The 13,708-nt window shown below is 36.8% G+C and overlaps 1 protein-coding gene across 1 annotated transcript in view; it reads left to right on the top strand.

Moving 5' to 3' along the window:
* The window catches only part of WDR70 (WD repeat domain 70), a 123,618-nt gene extending 111,232 nt beyond the window's left edge, over positions 1 to 12,386 (top strand). Inside the window, exons 15-18 of the mRNA XM_041396013.1 lie at positions 884 to 963; positions 3,724 to 3,840; positions 4,178 to 4,340; positions 11,919 to 12,386. Of these exons, the coding sequence (XP_041251947.1) occupies positions 884 to 963; positions 3,724 to 3,840; positions 4,178 to 4,340; positions 11,919 to 12,003 (445 nt within the window). The 3' untranslated portion in view covers positions 12,004 to 12,386. The remainder of the gene's footprint in view (positions 1 to 883; positions 964 to 3,723; positions 3,841 to 4,177; positions 4,341 to 11,918) is intronic.
* The last annotated feature ends 1,322 nt before the right edge of the window (positions 12,387 to 13,708 follow it).

The raw sequence follows: 13,708 nt of genomic DNA, 5'->3' as shown, positions 1-13,708 counted from the left end.
CACCACCCTGATTTATCACATGAGGATTTTGTCTGTATATCTAAGGGAAAGGTGGTACTGATTTATCAGACAGTGACTTACCAACCTAGGATGAAGAGGGCCTAAGTAGAGGGCCTATAAATACTTGGTTCGTGATTAATTCTCTTTTAGGAAGTGGCACATTCTTCCTTCCTGTCAGCCAGGAGGAAATGTACAATTCAGGGATACTGAGTGGAATAAATAAAGTGCTCTTCCTGTGTATGTGGTATCTTAAGTTTGCTGGCATCCTAAACCAAACTGAGTTCATGTTTTCTGTGTACTTACTGTCACCTGGGCACTTCCGTGTGACGATAAACTCTGGTTTACAAGATTATCAGAAATAAGTTTTATTTTATGAATTGGGCAGTTTAGAGAACATGGGAGTTGGTCATCATTTTTTGGTCCACAGAATCCTATGGCAGTTTTGTGCCTGGTTTATTTCTTGGTAAATACCATTGGTTTAAATCAATCTTGCTGCAGCCAGGCTTATGCAGTCTTTCCTGCCCCAGTGTTACAGGCACCTCTGGTTAGATAACAGCCAACTCTTCTGCCTAGGAAGAATTATATCAGGAGCAAATGAGTGCCCAGGTTTGGAGAGCAGCACTTCCAATGTGCCCAATAAAGTACTGTGGACAAATGAACTGTGAAATGAATCTTCCACCCTTATTTCTGCATGTCATATAAGCTGCTCTATAACAGAAACACTCTAATCTCCCTACCCTCCTTCACATGAGCGTGAACAGACAAAGATACACACATTCATGAATATTTAGAGTGCTGTATAATTTTGTTGAGACTGTCTTGAATAAAAACTGGTTTCTGTTTGATATAAACAGACAAACTGAACTGCTCTGTTTCCTCCTAGGGGAGCAAAATTATGTGTGGTCAAAACAAAACGAAAAGAGAGACAAGCAGAGACTCTCACGCAGGATTACATTATAACACGTAAGAAATTTAAACATATCTTTATAGTAGAATCCTCAGCTCATTCTTAGGTTGGAAATTATTTGCCGATTGTTTAGCTCTATTTTTTCTCCTCTAAAAACCAGTCTTTCATTAAGCATTGATCACTGGTGTCATATATGGTGCTTCGTACAATTTTTTTATAGTGTTGCACAAACAGAAAGGTATATCTAATCTGTATGCTCTGTAAAGTTGTTAATAATAGTTGGTTTCTTGATTGTGGTGCTCCTGAAAGCCTCAAAAATTTTGGAGCTTTTTTATAGCTTCAGTTTTCTGTTACTTAATTGTGGAATGTAGATGGGTTTAGGAAGAGTTTTGTCATTTTGCAGTACCAGTGACAAAATCAGAGATGGGAGATAGGTCTTGAACAAATAACAAATGATTTTTCAAAATTTATAACTTACTGAAGTTATACAGGTTTTTAAATAGCTTAATTGTCCCTAGCCTTGGGGGTTTTATGTTTGTAGTAAGGACCACTGACGCATAATAACTAGTTATCATTGCTACTATAAAATGTTCCATGATGTGCCTTTTTCCAACAACAGATTTTACAATGGAATGAGGGAATTAACTGAGAGATCTTGACCTTCCCCATTAGCATTGCCCTGTGTAGTGTTTCCTCATGTGAAATAAGAACAGTCACGTGGTTGTGGTGTGCTGCTTCTGTGGTGTGCTGCTTCTGTGGTGTGCTGCTTCTGTGGTGTTCATCCTCTTCCAGTTCCAGCGTGTTCAGTTCTGATATCTAGTAGTACATTCTAAAACCAATGCTCTATAAAACAAACAAGTTGTTTGGCAGCATAAAAAGTGGTTTAGAATGAGGAAGTTTGGGCAGTCTTGGTAACTAGACCCATATCAAGGCACTTTGGTTCTGGGTTCCCATCTTGGCCACTTTCCAGCCACAGCTGTCACCAGCCTACCTTACTGCTGCAGATACTCAGCTCCGGTTTTTGGGAGCTTAAACTTAACTAGCAACTACCAAAGATCAGGGGTATTCATTCTCATTGGGTGCTCTTAATCCATCCTTACAACATGCTTCACTGTAATGCTTTGTGTGCACTATCATTAGTGTTTGTATTCTAAAGAACTTCAATGATTTTTTAAAGCAAATTCTGCTTAAAATCCAGTGGAACTTGTCTGTTCAATGGCATTTATAAATGTCATCAAAATATATAGGTCCCAATTATGCAAATTTTTGGGATTTTATCACTGAATTCTAGCTGATTAGATGTTTCTTCCACATAATTTTGAAACTAAACAAAGATGCTTCCATATATATCAATGCAGAAAAATGTTGTAAGGATTTGCTCAGCAAATTTTTAGTTTTTTCCACATTTTGGAAACTTTTCAGAGGTTAGATTTTTGTCTTTTAAATTTACAGATAGAATGGGGAAGACCTGAAGATCTCTGAAGTGCTTTTGCAAAGTGAACTAACCCCTTTTTTCTTCTCCTTTTTTTCCCCCCTTTTTTTTTTTTTTTTTTTTTTTTTTTTTTTTTTCCTGATCAGATTTCTTGTTGCTCTTTAATATCAGAATTGCCTGTAATGGCTACTTAAAATTCAGGAATGTTGTTTTAAGGGATTAAGTGTCACTTTTAAAACACAGGAATACACAGCATGCTTTTCCCTTAGACAGCCTTGACTCCACAAATGGCAAAGGCTTGGATCTGTGCGTTAGTCACCTCAGATGCTCTGTGGAAACTGATCAAGCTTAGTGTCTGCCAGAAAATTGTCCCTGGCATTTCATACTTAATGAAATCTATAAAAATAAAACTTCAACATTTTTTTCCAAAGATCTGCTGTGTGTCACCAGGCTGTAACTTCATTCAGTCTAATAAACTGAATACAGAAATAAGCTGAAAACTCAAGCTGATAAGTACCTGAATGCTCCCCGATTTTTTTTTTTTTTTTTTTTTTTTTTTTGGTTTTTTTTTTTTTTATTCAATATAGAGATGATGTTCCTAAATTTAAGATTTGTTTGGTGATTTTTTGTCTTTATTGGATCATTTGACCACTGCACAGTTTTCCAGGTTTTGGGAAACAGCAGCAATGAGCACACCTGTGTGTGAGATCTAAGCCTCTGCAAGAAAGCCATGCCCACTAACATGGTGTTTCTCTGTTGCTGACAAATGACTCTCTTGTCTGAGTGGATCAAAGCCATTACCGTGACCAAAGATAACAATTTTATGAGGAAATAGAAGTTCTAAATCCTGACAATTTAGACAGACTTTCACAGTTACGATATTTTTTCAATGGTGATTAATCTTACTATTTAAGAAAGAACATGATTGTGACTTCAAGTGCATAAAATTACATTTGGAATCATTGAGGGATTTCTGCTCCATTATTTGTCATATCCAAAAATGTATCAAGCTCCTTGTCATGCTCTTAGAATATGAGAAAGCTGAAGAAACATGGGAAGTTCAGAAAAGAGTAGCTGATTGGTCACAATGCTAATGTTGACAGAGGTATGAATGAAATATGCATAAACTGCAAACAGTAATTCACATGAGAAGTTCCTGCCTGAAGGAACCCTGATATCTGACTGTTTTCATCTGTGAAAAATTCAGCAGAAAGAAATGCCTGAAAGTACAACTCATTAAACCACTGTTTGCATATGGGATTACTGGGAGCCTGCTCCTGACACCTCTTCCATTGCAAGAAAGAATCCAACTCTTTGTACTTAAAATGTTAAAAAGAAAAAGGAATTTCTAACATTTCATTTTGTCCAAACTGTGACCCTTCAGCCCATGCGCTTCCGATGTTCCGTGAACCACGACAACGAAGCACGAGGAAGCAACTGGAGAAGGATAGGTTGGACCCCATGAAGTCTCACAAACCTGAACCTCCAGTAGCAGGAGCAGGTAATCTAGGCATAATCTTTTTGAACTGTTGTATGCCAAAGGGGCCATCATGCTGTGGTTCTACACTCATTTGGATTTGCATTTTTTGGGTGTTGACTCTACTCTGTAGATGTATGGGCAGTGTCCAGCACTTTAAGACATTGATGTCTCACTGGAGTGCTTGCCCGCAAAAAATTAGTAATTACAATGGCTTACTTTGAGTTACGTAGTCAGTAAAACACCCATGTGAATGTATCTCTAAGTTAAACCCTTTCTATAGCATTAAATAACCTCCTTTTATCAGGTCAGCATTGCAGACTTTGCGTATTTCTTAATTATTTTTCTCTTCATGCCACAGGTCGTGGTGGCCGTGTTGGGACTCACGGGGTCACCCTGTCATCATATATAGTCAAGAACATTGCCCTGGACAAGACGGATGACAGCAATCCTCGAGAGGCCATTTTACGTCATGCGAAGGAAGCAGAGGAAAATCCATACTGGGTGGCTCCAGCATACGCTAAGTAAGGAAACAATTAAGAATACAAGTAATATTTCTGTAGGCCAGTAGGAGTTTAGTTAAAATTAGTTAGACGTTTTTAATGCTATACTTTGCCTATTTTGGATTGCTGCCACTAATTTGTAAACCAAGAATATACTCTTCTATAAAGATACAAGTTTCCAGGAGGTTAAGTTGTTGAAATTTCTTATTTCCACTTCTAAAATGCAACCTGCCAGTGCTAGAAGTTATTTTAAAGCCTTCGAACTTAATTTGAGTTAAGAATCTTCTCCAAATCAGTGTCTTAAACTGCAATATACATTTTAATAGGGTACTGTCCCATTGGTGTATTGAGATGATTTTCCAACACACCCCCTAGTTCTGGCTGATTCTTAGATTAAACCTTCAAAATATTTATGTGATGTTATGACAGGATGATTTCTCAACTGTCATAAGTTTTTATGTGAATTTTTCCTGCATGAGGACCCAAGTAACTGCCTAATTAACTTGGTTTGAAAGGTATAGCAATATTAAAAATTGCAGCTGATAAAAATTAAAAGCTGATAAAATCTCCTACCAAAAATTGCACATAATGAAATAAGTTTTCAGGTGTTACGTAAGTTAAGGAGCCTTATCAAGATTTTTGTGGTAAAACCTTGGTAACTGCACAGAATCATAGCTTTCAGATGATGGTATTTGTTTGCTGACTTGATCCACATGTTCACAAAGATAACTAGATAGCAGTTCTAAAGCAGCTTGAGAATGTCAGTGACCCAGCCTGGCTTTGAGCAGGTAATTAATAAGTATGGTACACTGGTAATTGATTAGTATGGCATTTGGTGTTATACATCAAACCAATGCATTATGGAGTATCACTCTTGCTACCAAAGATGGGATATTTGAAAGCCTAATTCTGTAGCAGTTGTTGTAATGAATATATTAAATATTGATTTTTAATTGTTTGATTGCAAGAGAGGAAATATATTCAGAATGTGTAGGCATCTGGTTTTATTTGAGGAATCCATCCTCAAAAGTAAATTCAACCACACATTCCATCAGGTAGGTAGATATGTCAGCATATTTTTGGCTTACTAACTTCATTGATTGTATATTAAGTTTCATCCCCAACACCTGCAATGTAGTAGACATTAAAGTTTTAAAACAAAGCTGTGTTAGAGGAGGCTTACTGTGTCAGGTGGCCAGATCTCATTACAGTGCCTTGTTAAAGATGTGGCTGCAGGGGAAGAGGAGAGCTGGCTGAGAAGTGGGCAGGATGCAAGTCCAGACTGCTATTAACTTACACACCAGACGGTGATGTGTATGTGGGGGAATTGGACTGCAGCCAGCAGCACGCTGCCTTGATGGCTTTCTCAGCTGATAAATCTCATCTTGGTGAGGATGAGAGCCTCAAGCCATCATCCTTGCTTTAAAAGCTTTAATTTCAGATGCACTCTCTGCAAAGAGCATTAAAAAACTCCCAAACAATAATAACATTATCAACAACAACAGAACAACGACATAATAATAACAATACAATGAAATGCAGAAACTTGATTGTTTTGTGTTCTTAGTTTTCAGAAATCCAGGACTTTATTAACAGCCACATAAAGCTGTGCTATTATAATATAACATGTATAATACAATAATATGTGCTATTATAATTATATCCTACATCTGATTTTATGAAGCATGGATATTTAACCTCTTCATAAAATGCATTTTACAGATGTACTTAAAACTTATATTTAATAAAATATGCAAATTACAAATAGTAGATCTAAATTACTGTTCAGTACTGGTTTGTATACAGCACAGGTGCTTTAGCTATAGCATAAGTTACACTAAAGATTTAAGAATGGTGATATTCTGATACATTTTAAAAATCATACACTGTCTTAAGACCCAAAAACCATACAGCCAGTATGTTTCATTTTTTTAGATAGTGTTTATTCTTTTACTACTTTATTCTTCTGCTACCAGTTTTTCCACATTTCTTGTAGTAAATTCTTACTTAAACATGGTATAAAACTATCCACTTGATATATCTTTTGTTTGGCAAGGCTTTTGGTTTTGTGCTGTCTGTGCACATAAAATTTTCACTGTCCTTCTTCCAAAAGTGTGTAAGGAAACTATAATTACTTTGTTTTCTCCAGTGATAGTTATTAAATAATTTTAGACTGAGAAGATTAAGAAATGCTCTTTTCTGGTTAATCAGTTTTCATAACTTGGAACATGATGACTGGATTGATTTGTCTGTTCCTGATCCATAGTGGCTACATCATTCTCAATCAGTTAACATAAGGGAGAGTGACTTGTGCATGGGGGAGTAGTGACTGGACAAGGGGAAACGGTTTTAAACTAAAAAAGGAGAGATTTAGATTAGATGTTATGGAGAAATTCTTTATTCAGAGTGTAATGAGGCACAGAACAGGTTGCCCAGAGAAGCTGTGAATGCGCCATCCCTGGAAGTGTTCAAGGCCAGGCTGGATGGGGCTCTGAGAGGGCTGGTCTGGTGGAGGGGGTCCCTGCCCATGGCAGGGGAGTTAGAACTGGATGATCTTTAAGGTCCCTTCCAATACAAACCATTCTATGATTCTATGATTTTCACTTCAATAAATTTTCTAAAAAATGCATGGTTTCTGTTAGTTTAAGCATTCTATGTAAAAATATATCTCTTTTTTTGGAGTTAAAAAAGCATAATTTACTCTTGAAGCTGAGTATTTGTTTTTATTATTTATCACTTGAAAAAATTTTTAAGCTTGTTATCATTAGCTTGACCTTTCTGTTCCCCCTGACATTTGAGCCACAAAGGAGGGGGAAGTACATAAGAGGCAAAAGAATGGGTGAAAAACAGATGCTGCTGAAAAGGATACTGGAGGTGATAAGAAGTACATGTTGAATCAGGAGATGACATGTCACAGAAGCCCAGTGTGAATAAAGTGTCAAATAAGATGTGATCAACACAGCAGAAAAGTCATAATGAATGAGGATAAGGAAAAGATCTTGAGATTTCTCAGGAAAAGGCTTGTTAGAGTCCTTGGCAAGAGCCATTCCAGTGGAGTGAAAGGAAAGGAAGGACAGATTGAAGATTTCAAGTAAAGAACTACAGGAAAGGAACTTGAGGCATGAGTTGTAAATGTTTGAAAATTACATTCTTTGTGAGCTGTTTGTTTTAACACAGCTGTACAGATATACTATTATGACTTCAGATGTCCCTCTGAAGCATCAGCAGGAATTACTAAGCATTGTAGCTGAGTGCCTAATCAGATGCAGCTTTCTTCTGTACCAGAGAGAAAGTGAGGGTGAAATTTCCTTCCTCAACGAGGTGAACTGGAGTGAATGAAAATACCTTTCATTTCACTGATGTTACCCCTATTTTGCAGTCTTTCTCATTGCTGCTTGTCACTGTCAAAAGGGAATGACTTGAAGCTAGAGTCTGTAGCTCTGTTGTGTTCACTGAACTTTTTCTCAAGGGCAGTGCATCTGTGAAGTGTTAGTCATGTAATGACTTGAGTATTCGTTAGATGAAAAATCAGGACTAAGCAGAATGTCTTATAATAGCAGTCTTGTTGGCATGCATTGTTATATTTATCCTAAATATTATTTTGTAAATTGGTAATTTTGAGAGGGAAACCCCTGAGATTTAAAAGAGTCAAGCTGGTTGTTGGGATAAAGAACAAAAAAGGCTCCTGATGCTAAAAACCTTAAGTTTTCCATCTGGAAGTGACCTTTATGACATTATTCTGGTTTCCATGCATGCTTGAAAATCTTTTTTCTTTGTTTCAGTGCAATATAAACACAAATTTCAGAAGTTACTTTGACATGAGTCACATGTTGTGATATGCAGTTGTCATCTCCAGCTGGTTGTGCTGCTGCAGTATTATTTATCTGCTAGTCTATGATCCTCACATATCAATGAGCTACTTTTACTGGATCCCTGAAAAGCAGTTAAGAAAAACAACCCATAACCAGAGGGATTATGGTGACACTAAAGCAGTCTTCATAGCCCGTGAAATTTTCTAGAGGTCTGCATGTCTGAATATCTTGAAAACCACTGAAGTAAAGAGAAGCACATAGTATAAATAAATCATGTTAGTTTGTTTTCCCATTTTTGTTTGCAGCCTGTTACCATAACCCACAATAGGAATGCATTTCTCAGTGTATTAGGTACTGGTTTCAGCTGACAGTCATGTGGAAACACAGGATCATAGAACAAAAGTTAGGTAGGAAGGGAATGCCTGAAGTCATCTAGTCCAAGCTCCTGCTTAAAGTGTGTTCACTGCTCAGGTCCAGTTAGACTTGCGTTGTTCTGGGGTTTGCTTGACCAAAATATCCTCAAGGATGGAAATTCCCATACCTGTCTGGGCAGCCTGTTCTTGCAATTTAGTTGCCAGGCACAGTATCCCCTTGCTAGGTCCATGCTGGCTGTTCTCTACCACCTTCATGTCCTTCATATATCTGGAAATGCCTTCCACTGGGATTCATTACATAGCTTTCCTCTGAATTGAGGTTGTGTAATTCCTCAAGTCCTCCTTTTGCCCCTCACAGAGATGACAATTACTTTTTCTAGCCATGGAGACCCTGTCCTAGTCACCATATCATCTCAGTGATGACAGAGTGCCCTTGCAATGACATGGGCCAGCTCCCTCAGCACCTCTGGATCCACCCATGTGATATGGATTTTTACATGTCCAATGAGCTACAAACTCCATCTTCCTCTTCCTGTTGGAAATGTCTCAGTCCCTACCAAAGACTCTGCTGTAGTGTAGGAGTGCTCGGAGGCCTGAGGACAGACCTTTTCAGGGAAAATGGAGCCAAAAAAATTACTGAGAATCTTGATCTTTTCCATAGGCTATATCAGTGGTTTACCTGTTTAATAAAGCACATTTTCCTTCACATTCCTTTGGCTGTCAGTGTAGCTGTAGAAATCCTTTGTTCTTGCCTCTCACATTTCTTTTCTGTTTCAGTTCCATCTAAGCTTTGGCTCTCCTAACCCTGTTCCTCTGTGTTCATGTAATACCTCTGTTCTTCTTAGCTGAGGGTGTCCTTGCCTCCTTTTTTGTTCTTCCCTTTTGGATTTTGTGGTTTATCACAGTCAGATCCATATGCATTCATGCCAGGCTACTGCCAGGCTGTAGTTTCTGCAGATTAAATGTAATCTGTTTTGAGGAGATTGCCTCAAATATCAACCAGCTTTCCTTGGGCCCCTTTGCCCTCCATAGTATTCTGACATGGGATCTGCCAAACAGATCCCTAACAAACTGAAATCAACCCCCAAAGTATAAATAAAACTGAGAAATTTGATGGGGAACAAGAACACAGCCCTCAGAAATAAGAATACTTAATACAAGAAAACTTGTTTTGTTAATTTTTGTAAGAATTTTTGTGAGCATAAAGCAAACTGCTACATTTACTGCAGTAACTAAGCAGAAAAGAATTATGTTTAAATTAGATTAAATGATCACTGCTAATAAAGCAATAACAAAAACAGTGTTTTAAAATGGTCAGGCATATGAATCACCCTAGGTGCCCCAGTTACAGCTATGTAGCTTGTGGAGGTGGAGCCAGTTTACATTTCAGCCAAGCCTATAGCTATTTCATGGTAATTTTAAAAAGTAAGGTAGCAGGCTTGACTTCCTCTGCATATTTTTGCTTTAGCTGAATACTGCTAGATTATGGCATGGCTTCTCTTTTTTTTTCTTCTTTTTTTCTCCTCCTTCCCCTACCTCAGCTTTCCTGTATTCAGCAGACCTTTTCTGAAGTCTGTGCCTTTCTTCAGTGCCACTAATATCCTGGAAAAAACTTAGGTTTTGCTGCTTGTTTGACAAATTTATTCATTCCTTAGTCGGAAATGTATATCTGAATTATGACAGTTGCAGGTTTATGGTCATAAATCATGGGCTTCCACTTGATTAGTTGTGCTTTAATAATGAAACTCTTAATACAGAGGTCATCCTAGAGGACATTTAGATACTTTTCATCTATTGTGGTGAAAGGAGGGTATGTTGCTAAAATGGGCTAAATAAACCTTTGTCAGTATGTCTTTGTTGGAAAAAAGAGAAGATTCCATACATTCTTCCTTTTCAGCAGGTAGCAAAATCCAGTATTTCAGCCAATAAGGCCTTCATCCCTGGTGTCTGTTTTAGATTCAATGTTGATTTTTTTTTCCCCCTTTTTTTTTTTTCTACTAACTTCTTTCTTCAGCAATGGGTTAAATAGAGTTTATATAAGTATTTTATAATGGAATTTTAAAACTGAAAAATATTTTAAAATCTCATATATGCTTTCCATGGGCAGGAGAAGGACTCATGTAACTTCCACAGTATAAGTCCTCGTCTGGGTGCAAGGTCTGCTACAGCCTACGCCCAGGGGGCACCTGGCAGTCGGAGTTCTTCAGTAGGGCCATCTCTGGAATTGTCATCAGCATGACCCTTTCCTCCATGGCAGGCTTGGAGGATGGAGGGGCAGGCAGGCAATAGAAGGATCGTGCATGTGATATAGTTGTCTTTGACTAGTTTTGGTGATTTTTAACCTATTTGTGTCACATATTAAGTGGAGAATCCTTCTCTGTAAGAGTTGATGGCTTGCTATTACTCTTTGAAGTCAGAGTCAACATGGGATTTTGCCTATTGTGCTATGTAAGGCAGGCACAATTTTGGTAAGGTTTATGCGTTTTGTAGAGCTTGCCAAATAACAGTTATTATAATAATAATGCTTCACATCCTTAGACTGATACAAAAACATTAGTTAATATAGTAATGAGATAATGACTGCCTTGGGTGCATTTTATACTTTGTCATGTTGAGAAGTTGAGCACAACCAGCATCAGAAATCTGATAGTTTCAGCTCTGCAGTGACTGTGCTGAGAATTAAGTTGGAGGAGGGGACCATGCAGTTGTTAAAGTGTAAAACAAGGGAACTGAATGTCCAGACAATTTATTGAATTGCTACTTGATACTGTGTTCATTTAGAAAGTGAACAGTAATTACTTTTGTAAAGTTTTAAGTGGTATTTAAAGTTCAAACAAAGAGTGGAGGAATTGATACCATCAAGCTTGACTGTCAGATAGACTGCGTTCTCATATGAAGATCATTATATTTTTTATGTTACAGTAGTGTTAGATAAAGTCTCTGGGGAAGAAGCTGTTTTTTCATGTATAGGCTTAGCCAGAAACCTGGCTTAGCTGTTCTGTTTTCACTTACTGGCTGTTGTTGTTCTACAGTGTATCAAAATGGAAGTTTCTTTTCAAAAAGTCATGGAATAACAAGGCCAGTGTCTCTGCTTCTCAACATGGAATTAAATGTATTTGTTCTTCGCTTCTGTCTTAATTTTATTCATGGAATATACAGATACTGATTGTAAGCTAATGAGGAAATAATGCTTGCAAGACGTGTGTGATTGTTGTGCTTGTTTGTCTGTGAGCTGCAGGTTTCTTCAGTTCTGAGAAGGTTAGTTGATAGGTTATTGTCAAAAATAAAAAACAGTCAAGCCTAGTATGCTTTTTTTGAAAAAGTGTCTATATGGTGTCTAATGCCTGTCTAATACAGTTTCTGATAAAGTATTGTAATCTGACCACTATTTTAATCTTTTTAATGTTTTCTAGAACGCAGCCAAAAACAGTTTTTGCCGAAGTGGAACCAGAAGATGATGAAACAGACAAGCCAGAGTGGAAAAAACGTAAAATTTGAAAAACGCTTTGTTTAAAGAATCATTTTGGAACATTTGAAACAAGATGAAACATTTATTTCTTTATTTGGGATAGTGGGTCAAAATTTGAAAGCAAGTATTACTTCAGTTTATAAAACTTGCTGCAGTATAAAAAGAGATTGTTGAATTACACTGGCTTAATCCCACATCTGAATTTTGTAATAAGGAATTACTTATACTGTGCAAATAACTCCTGTACATCAGTTACTAAGCTTTGTGAGTTAAGTGAAAAATATATCTGTAGCTATGATATTTCCTAAGATTTTTTCCCTCCTGAGAGCTGAGGGCCTCAGGAAGGAAATGTAAATAATAAGTATCTTCTGCTGTGGAATGCAACAGGTGCATCTTCCCTTGGTTCATGTGAATTGTTTTCAATTGATGACCAATCACAGCCACCTGTGCCGAGGCTGTGAGCAGTCACAGGAGTTTGTAATACATTCTATTCCTGTTCTTTGTATCCTTCTGTTCATCTTTTCTCTCTGTTCTTTTAGTATAGTTTTTATGTAGTATTTTGATATAATATGTAAGATAATAAATCAGTATACTGAGAAACATGGAGTCAAGCCTGGTGTCTCCACACATAGGGTGTTAGCTTCAACATATATCTTTATAAATAGTGAATTTGTTATATTGACAAATGCTGGGTTTTTTCCATTACTGCCAACTTTACAGATGCCATGTCATGACAATGTTCAATGAATTTAAGTATCCAAATAAAATAGTACAATTTCTCAGACTCCTTTATATTTTTTTCCAGTTAAGAGCTAACAGATTACTGCTTTACAAGGGCAACAAAGTTTAGATTAGTTATTGTGTAATATTCAAGTTTAGTTATTTGTTTGCTCACGACTTACAATTCAGTTCACACTCTGTGTGAATCTTAGAAAACGTGTTTTCTAGTGTCTGTACATCTTTGCATGATGCTCCTTTTCAGTATGTGTAGTATCTACAGTAGCACTGTATACAGCTTATATTTTTTAAAAATGTGAAGTTGCAGTGGACAGTTACATAATATAGTGTAGTAAAAATAATGTGCTTATTGCCAAGTTGATGCAAAATTTTGTTGAGGTTTGTTATCCCTCTTAGTTTGTCTCGATAAGTTTTAGGAGGCAGCAGATATGTGTATTTAATACCAGGTTTTTGTGTATATTGACTTTGTTGTATACCTGATTTATGTATATCCTGCCTTACATTTTCTGTAGGCTGATACTATTCTTTATAAAGTAGTTCATCTAAATATGGAAAATACTCATTTTTTAACACAGAATTGCAGTTCTGAGTGTCATAAATGGAAGGACAGATTTAAAACTAATGAATGTCCTTTAGAGGAGAATAAAGAACCTAAGTTAGTTTTAGGCCTTTATGTTTTGATTATAATAATACACAGTATGCTAAGTATTGTGATTATAATAATACACAGTATAACAAGCAGTCTGCATTTCCACTAAGAGTAGAGTAATAGACATGATAAGCAATCAGGCTTTCTTATTTGTGAATAGAACCTCGAGGCATATTTTAAGACTATATTTAGCAAAGCCTTTAATCACTTCCTAACCTCAAGACTGTGGTCCTGATATTCAGCAGAGCTTAGACTTTTTTTTTAAGCATTGTTCTGTATCACTGTTTCTTTATATTGTTTCCTCTTCCAAGCTTATCATTCTTTTTCAATTATTATTTTTATACTTG

Source organism: Onychostruthus taczanowskii, unplaced genomic scaffold (assembly GCF_017590055.1).
Source record: "Onychostruthus taczanowskii isolate IOZ18803 unplaced genomic scaffold, ASM1759005v1 scaffold123, whole genome shotgun sequence".
Classification (NCBI taxonomy): domain Eukaryota; kingdom Metazoa; phylum Chordata; class Aves; order Passeriformes; family Passeridae; genus Onychostruthus; species Onychostruthus taczanowskii.
Note: the sequence above shows the minus strand (reverse complement) of the source record. Positions and strands in the feature narration are given on the sequence as shown.